This window comes from Nerophis lumbriciformis, linkage group LG15 (assembly GCF_033978685.3).
Source record: "Nerophis lumbriciformis linkage group LG15, RoL_Nlum_v2.1, whole genome shotgun sequence".
Lineage (NCBI taxonomy): Eukaryota > Metazoa > Chordata > Actinopteri > Syngnathiformes > Syngnathidae > Nerophis > Nerophis lumbriciformis.
The window spans coordinates 27,804,437-27,827,500 of record NC_084562.2 but is presented as its reverse complement, the minus strand read 5'-3'; the positions used below and the strand labels follow the sequence as shown (position 1 = coordinate 27,827,500).

General features: G+C 37.5%; 1 protein-coding gene across 2 annotated transcripts in view; it reads left to right on the top strand.

Moving 5' to 3' along the window:
- Window positions 1–23,064, top strand: part of usp8 (ubiquitin specific peptidase 8) — a 46,178-nt gene that overhangs the window by 2,035 nt on the left and 21,079 nt on the right. The window contains exons 2-7 of one of the 2 annotated variants that reach the window (XM_061974676.1): window positions 3,572–3,700; window positions 5,475–5,619; window positions 7,269–7,354; window positions 8,655–8,784; window positions 8,989–9,031; window positions 14,388–14,553. In XM_061974676.1, coding sequence (XP_061830660.1) covers window positions 3,597–3,700; window positions 5,475–5,619; window positions 7,269–7,354; window positions 8,655–8,784; window positions 8,989–9,031; window positions 14,388–14,553 — 674 coding nt within the window. In that variant the 5' untranslated portion in view covers window positions 3,572–3,596. Of the gene's footprint in view, window positions 1–3,571; window positions 3,701–5,474; window positions 5,620–7,268; window positions 7,355–8,654; window positions 8,785–8,988; window positions 9,032–14,384; window positions 14,554–23,064 lie in introns of both variants that reach the window. The other variant, XM_061974675.1, reaches the window with a different exon arrangement.

Genomic DNA, 23,064 nt, shown 5'->3' with positions numbered 1-23,064 from the left:
GACTAATAAATGTTGGCATTAAGTCCATCTTTGACTAATAAATGTTGGCATTAAGTCCATCTTTGACTAATAAATGTTCGCATTAAGTCCATCTTTGACTATTAAATGTTCGCATTAAGTCCATCTTTGACTAATAAATGTTCGCATTAAGTCCATCTTTGACTAATAAATGTTCGCATTAAGTCCATCTTTGACTATTAAATGTTGGCATTAAGTCCATCTTTGACTAATAAATGTTGGCATTAAGTCCATCTTTGACTATTAAATGTTCGCATTAAGTCCATCTTTGACTAATAAATGTTGGCATTAAGTCCATCTTTGACTAATAAATGTTGGCATTAAGTCCATCTTTGACTAATAAATGTTGGCATTAAGTCCATCTTTGACTAATAAATGTTGGCATTAAGTCCATCTTTGACTAATAAATGTTGGCATTAAGTCCATCTTTGACTAATAAATGTTGGCATTAAGTCCATCTTTGACTAATAAATGTTGGCATTAAGTCCATCTTTGACTAATAAATGTTGGTATTAAGTCCATCTTTGACTAATAAATGTTGGCATTAAGTCCATCTTTGACTAATAAATGTTGGCATTAAGTCCATCTTTGACTATTAAATGTTGGCATTAAGTCCATCTTTGACTAATAAATGTTGGCATTAAGTCCATCTTTGACTATTAAATGTTCGCATTAAGTCCATCTTTGACTAATAAATGTTGGCATTAAGTCCATCTTTGACTAATAAATGTTGGCATTAAGTCCATCTTTGACTAATAAATGTTGGCATTAAGTCCATCTTTGACTAATAAATGTTGGCATTAAGTCCATCTTTGACTAATAAATGTTGGCATTAAGTCCATCTTTGACTAATAAATGTTGGCATTAAGTCCATCTTTGACTAATAAATGTTGGCATTAAGTCCATCTTTGACTAATAAATGTTGGTATTAAGTCCATCTTTGACTAATAAATGTTGGCATTAAGTCCATCTTTGACTAATAAATGTTGGCATTAAGTCCATCTTTGACTATTAAATGTTCGCATTAAGTCCATCTTTGACTATTAAATGTTCGCATTAAGTCCATCTTTGACTATTAAATGTTCGCATTAAGTCCATCTTTGACTATTAAATGTTGGCATTATGTCCATCTTTGACTATTAAATGTTCGCATTAAGTCCATCTTTGACTATTAAATGTTCGCATTAAGTCCATCTTTGACTATTAAATGTTGGCATTAAGTCCATCTTTGACTATTAAATGTTGGCATTAAGTCCATCTTTGACTATTAAATGTTCGCATTATGTCCATCTTTGACTATTAAATGTTCGCATTAAGTCCATCTTTGACTATTAAATGTTGTCATTAAGTCCATCTTTGACTATTAAATGTTGGCATTAAGTCCATCTTTGACTAATAAATGTTGGCATTATGTCCATCTTTGACTAATAAATGTTGGCATTAAGTCCATCTTTGACTATTAAATGTTGGCATTAAGTCCATCTTTGACTAATAAATGTTGGCATTAAGTCCATCTTTGACTAATAAATGTTGGCATTAAGTCCATCTTTGACTAATAAATGTTGGAATTAAGTCCATCTTTGACTAATAAATGTTGGCATTAAGTCCATCTTTGACTAATAAATGTTGGCATTAAGTCCATCTTTGACTAATAAATGTTGGCATTAGTCCATCTTTGACTATTAAATGTTCGCATTAAGTCCATCTTTGACTATTAAATGTTCGCATTAAGTCCATCTTTGACTATTAAATGTTCGCATTAAGTCCATCTTTGACTATTAAATGTTGGCATTATGTCCATCTTTGACTATTAAATGTTCGCATTAAGTCCATCTTTGACTATTAAATGTTCGCATTAAGTCCATCTTTGACTAATAAATGTTGGCATTAAGTCCATCTTTAACTAATATATGTTGGCATTAAGTCCATCTTTGACTATTAAATGTTCGCATTAAGTCCATCTTTGACTATTAAATGTTCGCATTATGTCCATCTTTGACTATTAAATGTTCGCATTAAGTCCATCTTTGACTATTAAATGTTGTCATTAAGTCCATCTTTGACTATTAAATGTTGGCATTAAGTCCATCTTTGACTAATAAATGTTGGCATTAAGTCCATCTTTGACTAATAAATGTTGGCATTAAGTCCATCTTTGACTAATAAATGTTGGCATTAAGTCCATCTTTGACTAATAAATGTTGGCATTAAGTCCATCTTTGACTAATAAATGTTGTTATTAAGTCCATCTTTGACTAATAAATGTTGTTATTAAGTCCATCTTTGACTAATAAATGTTGGCATTAAGTCCATCTTTGACTAATAAAGGTTGGCATTAAGTCCGTCTTTGACTAATAAATGTTGGCATTAAGTCCGTCTTTGACTAATAAATGTTGGCATTAAGTCCATCTTTGACTAATAAATGTTGGCATTAAGTCCATCTTTGACTAATAAATGTTGGCATTAAGTCCATCTTTGACTAATAAATGTTGGCATTAAATCCATCTTTGACTAATAAATGTTGGCATTAAGTCCATCTTTGACTAATAAATGTTGGCATTAAGTCCATCTTTGACTAATAAATGTTGGCATTAAGTCCATCTTTGACTAATAAATGTTGGCATTAAGTCCATCTTTGACTAATAAATGTTGGCATTAAGTCCATCTTTGACTAATAAATGTTGGCATTAAGTCCATCTTTGACTAATAAATGTTGGCATTAAGTCCATCTTTGACTAATAAATGTTGGCATTAAGTCCATCTTTGACTAATAAATGTTGGCATTAAGTCCATCTTTGACTAATAAATGTTCGCATTAAGTCCATCTTTGACTAATAAATGTTGGCATTAAATCCATCTTTGACTAATAAATGTTGGCATTAAGTCCATCTATACTGACTTTATAAACATAATGTACGTTTTTTAAAAACAAAAGATGTTGCGATGCTAAAAAAATATCAACGTAATCATAGTAGTATCGACTAGATATGCTACTGTACTTGGTATCATTACAGTGGATGTCAGGTGTAGATCCACCCATGGCGTTTGTTTACATTGTGATGCCGGTGAGCTACGGTGTGTAGTGAAACATGTTTAGCTATTCCTTGTCCTCCAGTGATAATGTGACTTGTAAGAAATGTACTTTATTTGTGGCCACGGAGGCCAGGATTAGTGATTTAGAAGTAGCTAAAACACTGTGGGTGGATGTTAGCCGCTAGCTAGCTAGCTAGCCATGTCTTAAAGCACCTCTTCCTGAGTGTTATAACTTCACCTTTATCTTGACTTTTTACACCAAAATGCATCCATTCTCCTTTTCTGTCTACACACTGTGTCTGCTTGTAAGTACTCTGTGTGTGTGTGAACACGCTCCTCTGCTTGTAAAGCAGCAATGTCACCACGTGATGATGCGCTGTCATGGCCGTTAAAAAAAAAGAAATATGGGAAACAGGTACTTTTCAGACAGAGTATAGTAGTGTTTTTGATTGATTAGTACTGCGATACTGTGGTATATTTACAACCCTAGTGTGTGTGTGTGTGTGTGTGTGTTTGTCAGGGATGAGCAGCTGTGACTGAACATCATGCCTGCTGTGTCCACTGGAGCCAAGGACTTGTACTTGTCCACTAACCTGGGAGAGCTCAACAAGAAGGCTGAAGTCAAGGCAGACAAGATCAGCACAAGAAAGTGTGTGACACCCTTCAATCTATACATGGAACACTGTACACACATCAATGTACTGTACATGGAACACTGTACATATGTTCACACATCAATGTACTGTAAATATATGTATATTGACATAACACTGTACATATGTTCACACATCAATGTACTGTACATATATGTATATTGACATAACACTGTACATATGTTCACACATCAATGTACTGTACATATATGTATATTGACATAACACTGCAACATCGCGTGGCCATCGGGGGCGGTACCTCTGGATTGGCAGACCAGGGTGGTGGTTCCTCTCTTTAAGAAGGGGAACCGGAGGGTGTGTTCCAACTATCGTGGGATCACACTCCTCAGCCTTCCCGGTAAGGTCTATTCAGGTGTACTGGAGAGGAGGCTACGCCGGATAGTCGAACCTCGGATTCAGGAGGAACAGTGTGGTTTTCGTCCTGGTCGTGGAACTGTGGACCAGCTCTATACTCTCGGCAGGGTCCTTGAGGGTGCATGGGAGTTTGCCCAACCAGTCTACATGTGCTTTGTGGACTTGGAGAAGGCATTCGACCGTGTACCCCGGGAAGTCCTGTGGGGAGTGCTCAGAGAGTATGGGGTAACGGACTGTCTTATTGTGGCAGTTCGCTCCCTGTATAATCAGTGTCAGAGCTTGGTCCGCATTGCCGGCAGTAAGTCGGACACGTTTCCAGTGAGGGTTGGACTCCGCCAAGGCTGCCCTTTGTCACCGATTCTGTTCATAACCTTTATGGACAGAATTTCTAGGCGCAGTCAGGGCGTTGAGGGGATCTGGTTTGGTGGCTGCAGGATTAGGTCACTGCTATTTGCAGATGATGTGGTCCTGATGGCTTCCTCCGGCCAAGATCTTCAGCTCTCACTGGATCGGTTCGCAGCCGAGTGTGAAGCGACTGGGATGGGAATCAGCACCTCCAAGTCAGAGTCCATGGTTCTCTCCCGGAAAAGGGTGGAGTGCCATCTCCGGGTTGGGGAGGAGATCTTGCCCCAAGTGGAGGAGTTCAAGTACCTCGGAGTTTTGTTCACGAGTGGGGGAAGAGTGGATTGTGAGATCGACAGGCGGATCGGTGCGGCGTCTTCAGTAATGCGGACGCTGTATCGATCCGTTGTGGTGAAGAAGGAGCTGAGCCGGAAGGCAAAGCTCTCGATTTACCGGTCGATCTACGTTCCCATCCTCACCTATGGTCATGAGCTTTGGGTCATGACCGAAAGGACAAGATCACGGGTACAAGCGGCCGAAATGAGTTTCCTCCGCCGAGTGGCGGGGCTCTCCCTTAGAGATAGGGTGAGAAGCTCTGTCATTCGGGGAGAGCTCAAAGTAAAGCCGCTGCTCCTCCACATCGAGAGGAGCCAGATGAGGTGGTTCGGGCATCTGGTCAGGATGCCACCCGAACGCCTCCCGAGGAAGGTGTTTCGGGCACGTCCGACCGGTAGGAGGCCACGGGGAAGACCCAGGACACGCTGGGAAGACTATGTCTCTTGGCTGGCCTGGGAACGCCTCGGGATCCCCCAGGAGGAGCTGGACGAAGTGGCTGGGGAGAGGGAAGTCTGGGCTTCCCTGCTTAAGCTGCTGCCCCCGCGACCCGACCTCGGATAAGCGGAAGAAGATGGATGGATGGACATAACACTGTACATATGTTCACACATCAATGTACTGTACATATATGTATATTGACATAACACTGTAGTTATGTTCAGACATGAATGTACTGTACATATATGTATATTGACATAACACTGTACATATGTTCAGTTATGTTCAGAGCGCCTGCAAACTCTTCAAGGCAGCAGAGGAGTGTCGCCTGGAGAGAGACGAGGAGAAAGCTTACGTCTTCTACATGAAGTACCTGACTGTGTACGACCTGCTGAAGAAGAGAGCAGACTTCAAGCAGCAGTCGGTACGACCTTTCACCTTTGACCTTGAAGCCCAGGACACATGAAGTGTGTGCGTGACCTGTTGATAATAACCATGTATGTTAGCTTCCAAGCTAGCCTGAATGCTAACAGGAAAACAAGAGACATTAAAAAAGGTCACAAACTGAGATATTCACATTGTAGTAAAGTGTCAAGTTGAAACAGGTGGAGGTGTCTTCACATTGTAGTAAAGTGTCAAGTTGAAACAGGTGGCGGTGTCTTCACATTGTAGTAAAGTGTCAAGTTGAAACAGGTGGGGGTGTCTTCACATTGTAGTAAAGTGTCAAGTTGAAACAGGTGGAGGTGTCTTCACATTGTAGTAAAGTATCAAGTTGAAACAGGTGGAGGTGTCTTCACATTGTAGTAAAGTGTCAAGTTGAAACAGGTGGAGGTATCTTCACATTGTAGTAAAGTGTCAAGTTGAAACAGGTGGAGGTGTCTTCACATTGTAGTAAAGTGTCAAGTTGAAACAGGTGGAGGTGTCTTCACATTGTAGTAAAGTGTCAAGTTGAAACAGGTGGAGGTGTCTTCACATTGTAGTAAAGTGTCAAGTTGAAACAGGTGGAGGTGTCTTCACATTGTAGTAAAGTGTCAAGTTGAAACAGGTGGAGGTGTCTTCACATTGTAGTAAAGTGTCAAGTTGAAACAGGTGGAGGTGTCTTCACATTGTAGTAAAGTGTCAAGTTGAAACAGGTGGAGGTGTCTTCACATTGTAGTAAAGTGTCAAGTTGAAACAGGTGGAGGTGTCTTCACATTGTAGTAAAGTGTCAAGTTGAAACAGGTGGAGGTGTCTTCACATTGTAGTAAAGTGTCAAGTTGAAACAGGTGGAGGTGTCTTCACATTGTAGTAAAGTGTCAAGTTGAAACAGGTGGAGGTGTCTTCAACAGGAAGTGAAGTCATGAAGCAGAAAGCAAACAAAATGATGTAATTTGCATTTCCTAAAACAATCAACAGATGACAATGGAAGACGATAAGTGATAGTTTCATAAAGAAAGAATTAGGCTCTTACAAAGCCAGAAGACTATTTCATGTTTCCTACGCCAAGAAAGTCTGTATTTATTACAAAAGTACAACTTGGTTAAAAGATTTGAGTGTGAGTATAAGTACTTTTGAGTGCGATAATAAAGGTATCTCTGATCATTGTGTTGACAATAATTTGATTTGGCCATTTTCTTGATTGTTTTGGTTGTGTACATGTGAGAGTCCTTAACAGAGACCCCACCTGTTGGTTGTGTACATTTAAGAGTCCTTAACAGAGACACCACCTGTTGGTTGTGTACATTTGAGAGTCCTTAACAGAGACACCACCTGTTTCATTGCTTTTGCTTGTGATTGTAATCAGCTCCAACAGACAGTGTATAGCAATCAGTCAATCAAAGTCTATTTATATGGCCCTTTATCAGAAATGTAAATGGTTATACGCTTGTCTACCTTTTTAAGGAACTCAAAGCGCTTTGACACTATTTCCACATTCATTCATTCGCACACACATGTCTCAAAGGGCTGCACAAGCCACAACCACAGCCTTGGCTCAGGTGAACATTATTATCATCATCAGTGGTTATTTTGCTCTGGAAATAGGTGAATATCATTTGTAGGTCAACAAAATGTGTTTGTGAATTGACTCCAAAGGAATACTACATGACCATGCTGGGCACCAACAACTTCAAGAAAGCCATTGAAGAAGCAGAGAAGCTGGCCGAAAGCCTCAAACTCAGGTCAGAACCTTCTTTGTTGCTAGGACCACCTTCTAAGTTGTAGACTTGTGAACAGGTATGAGGAAGTGTTGCTAGGACCACCTTCTAAGTTGTAGACTTGTGAACAGGTATGAGGAAGTGTTGCTAGGACCACCTTCTAAGTTGTAGACTTGTGAACAGGTATGAGGAAGTGTTGCTAGGACCACATTCTAAGTTGTAGACTTGTGAACAGGTATGAGGAAGTGTTGCTAGGACCACCTTCTAAGTTGTAGACTTGTGAACAGGTATGAGGAAGTGTTGCTAGGACCACCTTCTAAGTTGTAGACTTGTGAACAGGTATGAGGAAGTGTTGCTAGGACCACCTTCTAAGTTGTAGACTTGTGAACAGGTATGAGGAAGTGTTGCTAGGACCACCTTCTAAGTTGTAGACTTGTGAAGAGGTATGAGGAAGTGTTGCTAGGACCACCTTCTAAGTTGTAGACTTGTGAACAGGTATGAGGACGTGTTGCTAGGACCACCTTCTAAGTTGTAGACTTGTGAACAGGTATGAAGAAGTGTTGCTAGGACCACCTTCTAAGTTGTAGACTTGTGAACAGGTATGAGGAAGTGTTGCTAGGACCACCTTCTAAGTTGTAGACTTGTGAACAGGTATGAGGAAGTGTTGCTAGGACCACCTTCTAAGTTGTAGACTTGTGAACAGGTATGAGGAAGTGTTGCTAGGACCACCTTCTAAGTTGTAGACTTGTGAACAGGTATGAGGAAGTGTTGCCAGGACCACCTTCTAAGTTGTAGACTTGTGAAGAGGTATGAGGAAGTGTTGCTAGGACCACCTTTTAAGTTGTAGACTTGTGAACAGGTATGAGGAAGTGTTGCTAGGACCACCTTCTAAGTTGTAGACTTGTGAACAGGTATGAGGAAGTGTTGCTAGGACCACCTTCTAAGTTGTAGACTTGTGAACAGGTATGAAGTGTTGCTAGGACCACCTTCTAAGTTGTAGACTTGTGAAGAGGTATGAGGAAGTGTTGCTAGGACCACCTTCTAAGTTGTAGACTTGTGAACAGGTATGAGGAAGTGTTGCTAGGACCACCTTCTAAGTTGTAGACTTGTGAACAGGTATGAGGAAGTGTTGCTAGGACCACCTTCTAAGTTGTAGACTTGTGAACAGGTATGAGGAAGTGTTGCTAGGACCACCTTCTAAGTTGTAGACTTGTGAACAGGTATGAGGAAGTGTTGCTAGGACCACCTTCTAAGTTGTAGACTTGTGAACAGGTATGAGGAAGTGTTGCTAGGACCACCTTCTAAGTTGTAGACTTGTGAACAGGTATGAGGAAGTGGAAGTCAGGAAGAAGTTGGAAGAAAAGGAGCGACAGGAGGAGAAAAGGAGAAAGGAAGAAATCAGCGAGAAAGATGGCAGTGGAGGTTCTTCAATGTGCTCCTCTGCAAACAATAAGGTAGTGAAAACCACTTTGTTTGTTATTGTGCATGTATATTCTTATCTGTTGTTATTGTGCATGTATATTCCTATCTCAGAGCATGAGAAGAAGTATCTTTTGAATTTTTGAATCATCAGCTCGTACCTCATTGAACAAATACTCATGTCTGAACATTTGTAGTGAAATATTGGTGAACCTAAGCTCCATTCTTGTGACTGTCAGGTGAAAGCAGAAGAAGACGAGCTGAAGAATGCATCTTCAAAAGGTAAATGATGTAATAACCTGCTACATTTACATCAGAAATATTTGGACTCGGGGGCCACATTGAGAGAAAAAAATGTGTCTCGGGGGCCAATGTGTATAAATGTTATATACACATTTAGATGTACAGTATGTGTGTATAAATGTTATATACACATTTAGATGTACAGTATGTGTGTATAAATGTTATATACACATTTAGATGTACAGTATGTGTGTATAAATGTTATATACACATTTAGATGTACAGTATGTGTGTATAAATGTTATACACACATTTAGATGTACAGTATGTGTGTATAAATGTTATATACACATTTAGATGTACAGTATGTGTGTATAAATGTTGTATACACATTTAGATGTACAGTATGTGTGTATAAATGTTATACACAGATTTAGATGTACAATGTGTGTATAAATGTTGTATACACATTTAGATGTACAGTATGTGTGTATAAATGTTATACACAGATTTAGATGTACAATGTGTGTATAAATGTTATACACACATTTAGATGTACAGTATGTGTGTATAAATGTTATATACACATTTAGATGTACAATATGTGTGTATAAATGTTATACACACATTTAGATGTACAATATGTGTGTATAAATGTTATATACACATTTAGATGTACAGTATGTGTGTATAAATGTTATATACACATTTATATGTACAGTATGTGTGTATAAATGGTATGTACACATTTAGATGTACAATATGTGTGTATAAATGTTGTATACACACTAAGATGTACAATATGTGTGTATAAATGTTATATACACATTTAGATGTACAATATGTGTGTATAAATGTTATATACACATTTAGATGTACAGTATGTGTGTGTATAAATATATACACATTTAGATGTACAGTATGTGTATAAATGATATATACACTTTTAGATGTACAGTATATGTGTATAAATGTTATATACACATTTAGATGTACAGTATGTGTATAAATGTTGTATACACATTTAGATGTACAGTATGTGTGTGTATAAATGTTATATACACATTTAGATGTACAGTATGTGTGTGTATAAATATATACACATTTAGATGTACAGTATGTGTGTATAAATATATACACATTTAGATGTACAGTATGTGTGTATAAATGTTATATACACATTTAGATGTACAGTATGTGTATAAATGTTATATACACATTTAGATGTACAGTATGTGTATAAATGTTATATACACATTTAGATTTACAGCATGTGTGTATAAATAATATATACACATTTAGATGTACAGTATGTGTGTATAAATGTTATATACACATTTAGATGTACAGTATGTGTGTATAAATGTTATTTACACATTTAGATGTACAGTAGTGTGTGTATAAATGTTATATACACATTTAGATGTACAGTATGTGTGTATAAATGGTATGTACACATTTAGATGTACAGTATGTGTGTATAAATGTTATACACACATTTAGATGTACAGTATGTGTGTATAAATGTTATATACACATTTAGATGTACAGTATGTGTGTATAAATGGTTTGTGCACATTTAGATGTACAGTATGTGTGTATAAATGATATGTACACATTTAGATGTACAGTATGTGTGTATAAATGGTATGTACACATTTAGATGTACAGTATGTGTGTATAAATGTTATATACACATTTAGATGTACAATATGTGTGTATAAATTTTATACACACATTTAGATGTACAATATGTGTGTATAAATGTTATATACACATTTAGATGTACAATATGTGTGTATAAATGTTATGTACACATTTAGATGTACAGTAGTGTGTGTATAAATGTATACACATTTAGATGTACAGTATGTGTGTGTATAAATAATATATACACATTTAGATGTACAGTATGTGTGTATAAATGTTATATACACATTTAGATGTACAGTAGTGTGTATAAATGTTATGTACACATTTAGATGTACAGTAGTGTGTGTATAAATGTTGTATACACATTTAGATGTACAGTATGTGTGTGTATAAATAATATATACACATTTAGATGTACAGTATGTGTGTATAAATGTTATATACACATTTAGATGTACAGTAGTGTGTATAAATGTTATGTACACATTTAGATGTACAGTAGTGTGTGTATAAATGTTATATACACATTTAGATGTACAGTAGTGTGTATAAATGTTATGTACACATTTAGATGTACAGTAGTGTGTGTATAAATGTTATATACACATTTAGATGTACAGTAGTGTGTGCATAAATGTTATATACACATTTAGATGTACAGTATGTGTGTATAAATGGTATGTACACATTTAGATGTACAGTATGTGTATAAATGTTATATACACATTTAGATGTACAATATGTGTGTATAAATGTTATACACACATTTAGATGTACAGTATGTGTGTATAAATGTTATATACACATTTAGATGTACAGTAGTGTGTGTATAAATGTTATATACACATTTAGATGTACAGTAGTGTGTGTATAAATGTTATATACACATTTAGATGTACAGTATGTGTGTATAAATGTTATATACACATTTAGATGTACAGTATGTGTGTATAAATGTTATATACACATTTAGATGTACAGTATGTGTGTATAAATGGTATGTACACATTTAGATGTACAGTATGTGTGTATAAATGTTATATACACATTTAGATGTACAATATGTGTGTATAAATGTTGTACACACATTTAGATGTACAATATGTGTGTATGTTAAATGTTATATACACATTTAGATGTACAGTATGTGTGTATAAATGTTATGTACACATTTAGATGTACAGTATGTGTGTATAAATGTTATATACACATTTAGATGTACAGTATGTGTGTATAAATGTTATACACGCATTTAGATGTACAGTATGTGTGTATAAATGGTATGTACACATTTAGATGTACAGTATGTGTGTATAAATGTTATATACACATTTAGATGTACAGTATGTGTGTATAAATGTTATACACGCATTTAGATGTACAGTATGTGTGTATAAATGGTATGTACACATTTAGATGTACAGTATGTGTGTATAAATGTTATATACACATTTAGATGTACAATATGTGTGTATAAATGTTATATACACATTTAGATGTACAGTATGTGTGTATAAATGTTATATACACATTTAGATGTACAGTAGTGTGTATAAATATTATGTACACATTTAGATGTACAGTAGTGTGTGTATAAATGTTTGTACACATTTAGATGTACAGTATGTGTATAAATGATGTATACGCATTTAGATGTACAGTATGTGTGTATAAATGATGTATACACATTTAGATGTACAGTATGTGTGTATAAATGGTATGTACACATTTAGATGTACAGTATGTGTATAAATGTTATATACACATTTAGATGTACAATATGTGTGTATAAATGTTATACACACATTTAGATGTACAATATGTGTGTATAAATGTTATGTACACATTTAGATGTACAGTATGTGTGTATAAATGTTATATACACATTTAGATGTACAGTATGTGTGTATAAATGTTATATACACATTTAGATGTACAATATGTGTGTATAAATGTTATATACACATTTAGATGTACAGTAGTGTGTGTATAAATGTTATATACACATTTAGATGTACAGTATGTGTGTATAAATGTTATATACACATTTAGATGTACAGTATATGTGTATAAATGGTATGTACACATTTAGATGTACAGTATGTGTGTATAAATGTTATATACACATTTAGATGTACAATATGTGTGTATAAATGTTGTACACACATTTAGATGTACAATATGTGTGTATGTTAAATGTTATATACACATTTAGATGTACAGTATGTGTGTATAAATGTTATGTACACATTTAGATGTACAGTATGTGTGTATAAATGTTATATACACATTTAGATGTACAGTATGTGTGTATAAATGTTATACACGCATTTAGATGTACAGCATGTGTGTATAAATGGTATGTACACATTTAGATGTACAGTATGTGTGTATAAATGTTATATACACATTTAGATGTACAATATGTGTGTATAAATGTTATATACACATTTAGATGTACAGTATGTGTGTATAAATGTTATATACACATTTAGATGTACAGTATGTGTGTATAAATTATATATACACATTTAGATGTACAGTATGTGTGTATAAATGATATATACTTATTTAGATGTGTGTGTTTGGGTCCCTTTTTTTCCAGGAACACTAATACCAAAAGTCACAATGTCCCATAAAGTTCTAAAAAAGTTATGAGAGACCACCTCAAAAAAAGAGAATGGAATTTTACAGTTTTTTACTGAATGGGACACCCAAAATGTCCATGGAAATAAAGAAAGAGGGATTTACAATATTAACGATGAACAATAAAACACTGAATATTAACAACATATGAACGTCGCTCCCCCATATACATATTTTACTATCAAGCAAAACAGGACAAAAATGTAACAAACAGCAAAATATGAATGCAAAGGGTAATAAACACCTACAATATGATATATATATATATATGGGAAGCACGGTGGAACAGGGGTTAGTGCATGTGCCTCACAATAAGAAGGTCCTGAGTAGTCCTGAGTTCAATCCCGGGCTCTGGATCTTTCTGTGTGGAGTTTGCATGTTCTCCCCGTGACTGCGTGGGTTCCCTCCGGGTACTCCGGCTTCCTCCCACCTCCAAAGACATGCACCTGGGGATAGGCCCCTCCCACCTCCAAAGACATGCACCTGGGGATAGGCCCCTCCCACCTCCAAAGACATGCACCTGGGGATAGGTTGATTGACAACACTAAATGGTCCCTAGTGTGTGAATGTTGTCTGTCTATCTGTGTTGGCCCTGTGATGAGGCGGCGACTTGTCCAGGGTGTACCCCGCCTTTTGCCCGAATGCAGCTGAGTTAGGCGCCAGCACCTCCCGCGACCCCAAAAGGGACAAGCGGTAGAAAATGGATGGATGGAATATATTATCACTTTTATGCAGAACTTTGTTGTAAAAATGTGCTTCTGCATGTGTTTGGGGCTGTCTGCTCTGAAAACACTCTGCTTTGTTCCTGGTCTGAGCTGCTGTGACCTACATTACCCTAATAACTCCTAGAACACTCAAAAGTGCCGATTTCAAGCATTGAAATACTTTGTATAGTTCAAGACTGACGGTCATTTAAAAAAAGCACTGCACATCATAATGGAAAATACACTTTTGATGTTAAAGGTGTAAAAAAAATGATGTAGAAGGTCCGGCGGGCCAGATTGAAAGTCTTAATGGGCCTCATGTGTATTTTGCCCAGGTGTGATCTAGATGGTCTGTGTCGCTGCAATAATACCTGCATGTGTTTGTGCAGCAGTGCCTGCTGGGGCCATCACCGCTGAGAAACTGTTCCACATGATGAAGGACCAGATGATTACTGTCATTGTCATGGACGCTCGCACACATGCCGACTTTCAGGAGTCTCACATTCAGGTTCCATCACAGGCCTGCATCAGTGTGCCTCAGGAAGCCATCAGTCCAGGGTACCTGACTTCAAATATACATTTATACATTCATATACAATTATATATATACATGTACCTTTATATATACATATACGTTTATATATACAGGTAAAAGCCAGTAAATTAGAATATTTTGAAAAACTTGATTTATTTCAGTAATTGCATTCAAAAGGTGTAACTTGTACATTATATTTATTCATTGCACACAGACTGATGCATTCAAATGTTTATTTCATTTAATTTTGATGATTTGAAGTGGCAACAAATGAAAATCCAAAATTCCGTGTGTCACAAAATTAGAATATTGTGTAAGGCTAATACAAAAAAGGGATTTTTAGAAATGTTGGCCAACTGAAAAGTATGAAAATGAAAAATATGAGCATGTACAATACTCAATACTTGGTTGGAGCTCCTTTTGCCTCAATTACTGCGTTAATGCGGCGTGGCATGGAGTCGATGAGTTTCTGGCACTGCTCAGGTGTTATGAGAGCCCAGGTTGCTCTGATAGTGGCCTTCAACTCTTCTGCGTTTTTGGGTCTGGCATTCTGCATCTTCCTTTTCACAATACCCCACAGATTTTCTATGGGGCTAAGGTCAGGGGAGTTGGCGGGCCAATTTAGAACAGAAATACCATGGTCCGTAAACCAGGCACGGGTAGATTTTGCGCTGTGTGCAGGCGCCAAGTCCTGTTGGAACTTGAAATCTCCATCTCCATAGAGCAGGTCAGCAGCAGGAAGCATGAAGTGCTCTAAAACTTGCTGGTAGACGGCTGCGTTGACCCTGGATCTCAGGAAACAGAGTGGACCGACACCAGCAGATGACATGGCACCCCAAACCATCACTGATGGTGGAAACTTTACACTAGACTTCAGGCAACGTGGATCCTGTGCCTCTCCTGTCTTCCTCCAGACTCTGGGACCTCGATTTCCAAAGGAAATGCAAAATTTGCTTTCGTCAGAAAACATGACTTTGGACCACTCAGCAGCAGTCCAGCTGGTGTCGGTCCACTCTGTTTCCTGAGATCCAGGGTCAACGCAGCCGTCTACCAGCAAGTTTTAGAGCACTTCATGCTTCCTGCTGCTGACCTGCTCTATGGAGATGGAGATTTCAAGTTCCAACAGGACTTGGCGCCTGCACACAGCGCAAAATCTACCCGTGCCTGGTTTACGGACCATGGTATTTCTGTTCTAAATTGGCCCGCCAACTCCCCTGACCTTAGCCCCATAGAAAATCTGTGGGGTATTGTGAAAAGGAAGATGCAGAATGCCAGACCCAAAAACGCAGAAGAGTTGAAGGCCACTATCAGAGCAACCTGGGCTCTCATAACACCTGAGCAGTGCCAGAAACTCATCGACTCCATGCCACGCCGCATTAACGCAGTACCGGTAATTGAGGCAAAAGGAGCTCCAACCAAGTATTGAGTATTGTACATGCTCATATTTTTCTTTTTCATACTTTTCGGTTGGCCAACATTTCTAAAAATCCCTTTTTTGTATTAGCCTTAAGTAATATTCTAATTTTGTGACACACGGAATTTTGGATTTTCATTTGTTGCCACTTCAAATCATCAAAATTAAATGAAATAAACATTTGAATGCATCAGTCTGTGTGCAATGAATAAATATAATGTACAAGTTACACCTTTTGAATGCAATTACTGAAATAAATCAAGTTTTTCAAAATATTCTAATTTACTGGCTTTTACCTGTACATGTACCTTAATATATACATATACGTTTATATATACATGTACGTTTATTAGGGGTGTAACGGTACACAAACATTTTGGTTCGGTACGTACCTCGGTTTAGAGGTCACGGTTCGGTTCATTTTCGGTACAGTAAAAGAAAACAACAAAATATAAATTTTTGGGTTATTTATTTACCAAATTTGCAAAATCTTCCACCAAAAATATTTTTCTTAGTGGAATATTTGATGTGAAGTAATGGGAACCTTGGATAGGTCAATAATTCATAATAACATTGATTTTGATTCAATATTATGTTTTGAGCAATGACAGTTTGAAAGAAAAAAAACAGCTTTGTTTTATTAGTCAACATTGCAACTTTTTCTAAATTACATTTAACCTTTTAGCTTTTTTATTTCACTTTGTTATGTTTTTGTTTATTTGAATAGTATTTTTAGAATGTGTCGTGGTCCTTTAAAACATTAGCTGTGGGCTGCAAATGGCCTCCGGGGCACACTTTTGACACCCCTGCTATAGATAATAACAAATTAAATGTGATAAATCTATGGATAAAAAGCAGAGCCTGGCAAAGCATGCGCGTTTATCATAACTCTCTCTCTCTCTCTCTCTGTCTCTGCCCCTCCCTCACCAATGCTGCTGTTTGTTTTGTTTTTAACCCCTTCTTAACCCTGAACGTACATTGAAAATACACGCAACCCTAACTCAAAATGCCGGACATTTGAGGCATTTAAGAAACTCCGCCCTGACAGCTCCGCAAAAGAGGACATGTCCGGTGAAAAGAGGACGTATGGTCAGTCTATCCTAGCCTGTTAGCTGCTAGCATGCCGTGTGTTGTGCCTCTGTGTGCATTGTTTACACAATGTGCGTTACGCTACTTAATATGTCCGTGTGGAAACTTGTTCGGTACACCTCCGAACCGAACCGACACCCCCTTACCGAAACGGTTCACTACAAATACACGTACCGTTACACCCCTAACGTTTATATATTCATATACGTTTATATATACATGTGCGTTTATATATTCATATACGTTTATACATACATGTGCGTTTATATATACATGTACATTATATATTCATATATGTTTATATATACTTCTACGTTTATATATACATGTACTTTATATATACATGTACGTTTATATATTCATACACGTTTATATATACATGTGCGTTTATATATTCATATACTTTTATATATACATGTGCATTTATATATTCATACACGTTTATATATACATGTACGTTTATATATTCATATACGTTTATATATACATGTACGTTTATATATTCATATATGTTTATATATACATGTACGTTTATATATTCATATACGTTTATATATACATGTACGTTTATATATTCATATATGTTTATATATACATGTACGTTTATATATTCACATATGTTTATATATACATGTACGTTTATATATTCATATACAATTATATATACATGTACGTTTATATATACATGTACATGTATATATACATGTGCGTTTATATATACATGTACGTTTATATATTCATATATGTTTATACATACATGTACGTTTATATATTCATATACAATTATATATACATGTACGTTTATATATACATGTACATTTATATATACATGTGCGTTTATATATACATGTACATTTATGTATACATGTACATCGTATATTCATATACGTTTATATATACCGTATTTTTCGGACTATAAGTCGCTCCGGAGTATTAAGTCGCACCCCCGGCAAAACTATGAAAAAAAATGCGACATATAGTCCGAAAAATACGGTACATGTACGTTTATATATACATGTACATTATATATTCATATACGTTTATATATACATGTACATTATATATACATGTACTTTATATATTCATATACGTTCATATATACATGTACATTATATATATTCATATACATGTTCGCCTTCTTACAAACGATACAATGGTACATGTATCAGTGTGCCTCAGGAAGACATCAGTCCAGGGTATCTGACTTGAACAATACATTTATATGTATATATATATATATATATATATATATATATATATATATATATATATATATATATATATATATATATATATATATATATATATATATATACAAACCCCGTTTCCATATGAGTTGGGAAATTGTGTTAGATGTAAATATAAACGGAATACAATGATTTGCAAATCCTTTTCAATCCATATTCAGTTGAATGCACTACAAAGACAACATATTTGATGTTCAAACTCATAAACTTTATTTTTTTTTTTGCAAATAATAATTAACTTAGAATTTCATGGCTGCAATACGTGCCAAAGTAGTTGGGAAAGGGCATGTTCACCACTGTGTTACATCACCTTTTCTTTTAACAACACTCAATAAACAATTGGGAACTGAGGAAACTTAATTGTTGAAGCTTTGAAAGTGGAATTCTTTCCCATTCTTGTTTTATGTAGAGCTTCAGTTGTTCAACAGTCCGGGGTATCCGCTGTCGTATTTTACGCTTCATAATGCGCCACACATTTTTGATGTGTGACAGGTCTGGACTGCAGGCGGGCCAGGAAAGTACCCGCACTCTTTTTTTTTTTTTACGAAGCCACGCTGTTGTAACACGTGCTGAATGTGGCTTGGCATTGTCTTGCTGAAATAAGCAGGGGCGTCCATGAAAAAGACGGCACTTAGATGGCAGCATATGTTGTTCCAAAACCTGTATGTACCTTTCAGCATTAATGGTGCCTTCACAGATGTGTAAGTTACCCATGCCTTGGGCACTAATGCACCCCCATACCATCACAGATGCTGGCTTTTCAACTTTGCGTCGATAACAGTCTGGATGGTTCGCTTCCCCTTTGGTCCGGATGACACGATGTCAAATTATTCCAAAAACAATTTGAAATGTGGACTCGTCAGACCACAGAACACTTTTCCACTTTGCATGAGTTCATCTTCGATGATCTCGGGCCCAGAGAAGTTTCTGGATGTTGTTGATAAATGGCTTTGGCTTTGCATAGTAGAGCTTTAACTTGCACTTACAGATGTAGCGACCAACTGTATTTAGTGACAGTGGTTTTCTGAAGTGTTCCTGAGCCCATGTGGTGATATCCTTTAGAGATTGATGTTGCTTTTTGATACAGTGTCGTCTGAGGGATGGAAGGTCACGGTCACTCAATGTTGGTTTCCGGCCATGCCGCTTACGTGGAGTGATTTCTCCACATTCTCTCAACCTTTTGATGATATTATGGACTGTAGATGTTGAAATCCCTAAATTTCTTGCAATTGCACTTTGAGAAACGTTGTTCTTAAACTGTTCGACTATTTGCTCACGCAGTTGTGGACAAAGGGGTGTACCTCGCCCCATCCTTTCTTGTGAAAGACTGAGCATTTTTTGGGAAGCTGTTTTTATACCCAATCATGGCACCCACCTGTTCCCAATTAGCCTGCACACCTGTGGGGTGTTCCAAATAAGTGTTTGATGAGCATTCCTCAACTTTATCAGTATTTATTGCCACCTTTCCCAACTTCTTTGTCACGTGTTGCTGGCATCAAATTCTAAAGTTAATGGTTATTTGCAAAAAAAAAAATGTTCATGAGTTTGAACATCAAATATGTTGTCTTTGTAGCATATTCAACTGAATATGGCTTGAAAATGATTTGCAAATCATTGTATTCCGTTTATATTTACATCTAACACAATTTCCCAACTCATATGGAAACGGGGTTTGTATATATATATATATATATATATATATATATATATATATATATATATATATATATATATATAGTGGGGCAAAAAAGTATTTAGTCAACCACCAATTGTTAAAGTTAAAGTACCAATGATTGTCACACACACACTAGGTGTGGTGAAAGTTGTCCTCTGCATTTGACCCATCCCCTTGTTCACCCCCTGGGAGGTGAGGGGAGCAGTGAGCAGCAGCGGTGGCTGCGCCCGGGAATCATTTTTGGTGATTTAACCCCCAATTCCAACTGTTGATGCTGAGTGCCCATTTTTATAGTCTTTGGTATGACTCGGCCGGGGTTTGAACTCACGACCTACCCATCTCAGGGCGGACACTCTAACCACAAGGCCACTGAGCAGGTTGTGCAATTGTGCAAGTTGTCCCACATAAAAATGTCATTTTCATCATAGCTACACTTCATCAATGAGGGAAAGTAATCCATGCAATCACATTGTAGCATTTTTATTGAATTAATTGGTAAATTCCTCTTTAAAAGAAGTATTTAGTCACCTACGAACAAGCAACTCTTCTTTAAGAAGGTCCTCTGTCCTCACTGGTTACCTGTATTAATGTTTGGCCTGGTTGTCAGTATATAAGACACCTGTCCACAACCTCCACTGTGGCCAAGACCAAAGAGCTTTCAAAGGACACCAGAAACAACTTTGTAGACCTGCACTGAATCTGCAGCTTGGTGTGAAGAAATCAACTGTGGGAGCAACTATCAGAAAATGGAAGACATACGATAGCACTGATCATCTCATTCCATCTGGGGCTCCACGCAAGATCTCACCCCGATCAGGATGATCACAAGAAGGGTGAGCAAAATCCCAGAATCCCACGGGGGACCTAGTGAATGACCTGCAGAGACCAAAGTACCACACTCGGGACTCCAATCCTGCAGTGTCCCCCTGCTTCAGGCAGTACAGGTCCAGGCCCGTATGAAGTCTGCTAGAGAGCATGTGGATGATCCAGAAGAGTAGATTAAGATTGAAGATGCACTGGGTCACACAGCTCCAACAATCCATGAAAAATCTTGAAAATAAGTTGACATCCATCCAGCAGAGCAACATCTTCAAACTGCCGGATCAGTTTTGTGATTTTGGACTTGTTGGAGACTTTTTGATGACATGTGCTTCAATGCACTGACACACCATCAATACTGGATTGCCTGGAATCTGAAAGTATTCTGAAAGATCACCTGAATTCTGAAAGTACTTTCATCACTAAAGAATGGCGACGAAGAAGTTAGCAGAAGAAATGGAAGATGTGAAAAGGTCTCTGAATTTCATGTTAGAGGAAGTGAGCAAAGTAGTAAAACAGCAAATGGGCCTTATGGATTGAACTGATGAACTTAAGCAGCTGAAAGCAATAATCAAAGACAACGACAAGAAGATTGCAGAGCTTGAAAGAGGACAACCTGGTGATTTCTGGCCTTGAGACAAGCCACCGATCACAGCAGGTGAAGATGCACCAACATGGATCACAGCAGGTGAAGATGCACCAACATGGATCACAGCAGGTGAAGATGCACCAAAATGGATCACGGCAGGTGAAGATGCACCAACATGGATCACAGCAGGTGAAGATGCACCAAAATGGATCACGGCAGGTACTAAGGAGGGAGAATATGCACCAAGAGGTGAACTGCACACGCTTGAGCAGAAAGTCATCAACTTCTTCGACAAAGGAATTCCTGTATGCAGTTGAAGTATAGCTGCATGCCACACCATTCCACTGAAACTACACATATAGCTGCATGCCACACCATTCCACTGAAACTACACAGATAGCTACATGCCACACCATTCCACTGAAACTACACATTTGGCTGCATGCCACACCATTCCACTGAAACTACACATATAGCTACATGCCACACCATTCCACTGAAACTACACATTTGGCTGCATGCCACACCATTCCACTGAAACTACACATATAGCTGCATGCCACACCATTCCACTGAAACTACACATATAGCTGCATGCCACACCATTCCACTGAAACTACACAAATAGCTACATGCCACACCATTCCACTGAAACTACACATATAGCTGCATGCCACACCATTCCACTGAAACTACACATATAGCTACATGCCACACCATTCCACTGAAACTACACATATAGTTACATGCCACACCATTCCACTGAAACTACACATATAGCTACATGCCACATCATTCTACTGAAACTACACATATAGCTACATGCCACACCATTCCACTGAAACTACACATTTGGCTGCATGCCACACCATTCCACTGAAACTACACATTTGGCTGCATGCCACACCATTCCACTGAAACTACACATATAGCTGCATGCCACACCATTCCACTGAAACTACACATATAGCTGCATGCCACACCATTCCACTGAAACTACACATATAGTTGCATGCCACACCATTCCACTGAAACTACACATATAGCTGCATGCCACACTATTCCACTGAAACTACACATATAGCTGCATGCCACACCATTCCACTGAAACTACACATATAGCTGCATGCCACACCATTCCACTGAAACTACACGTATAGCTGCATGCCACACCATTCTACTGAAACTACACAGATAGCTACATGCCACACCATTCCACTGAAACTACACATATAGTTACATGCCACACCATTCCACTGAAACTACACATATAGCTGCATGCCACACCATTCCACTGAAACTACACATATAGCTGCATGCCACACCATTCCACTGAAACTACACATATAGCTGCATGCCACACCATTCCACTGAAACTACACATATAGCTACATGCCACACCATTCCACTGAAACTACACATATAGCTGCATGCCACACCATTCCACTGAAACTACACATATAGCTGCATGCCACACCATTCCACTGAAACTATACATATAGCTGCATGCCACACCATTCCACTGAAACTACATATATAGCTGCATGCCACACCATTCCACTGAAACTACACATATAGCTACATGCCACACCATTCCACTGAAACTACACATTTAGCTACCGGTACATGCCACACCATTCCACTGAAACTACACGTATAGCTGCATGCCACACCATTCCACTGAAACTACGCATAAATGAG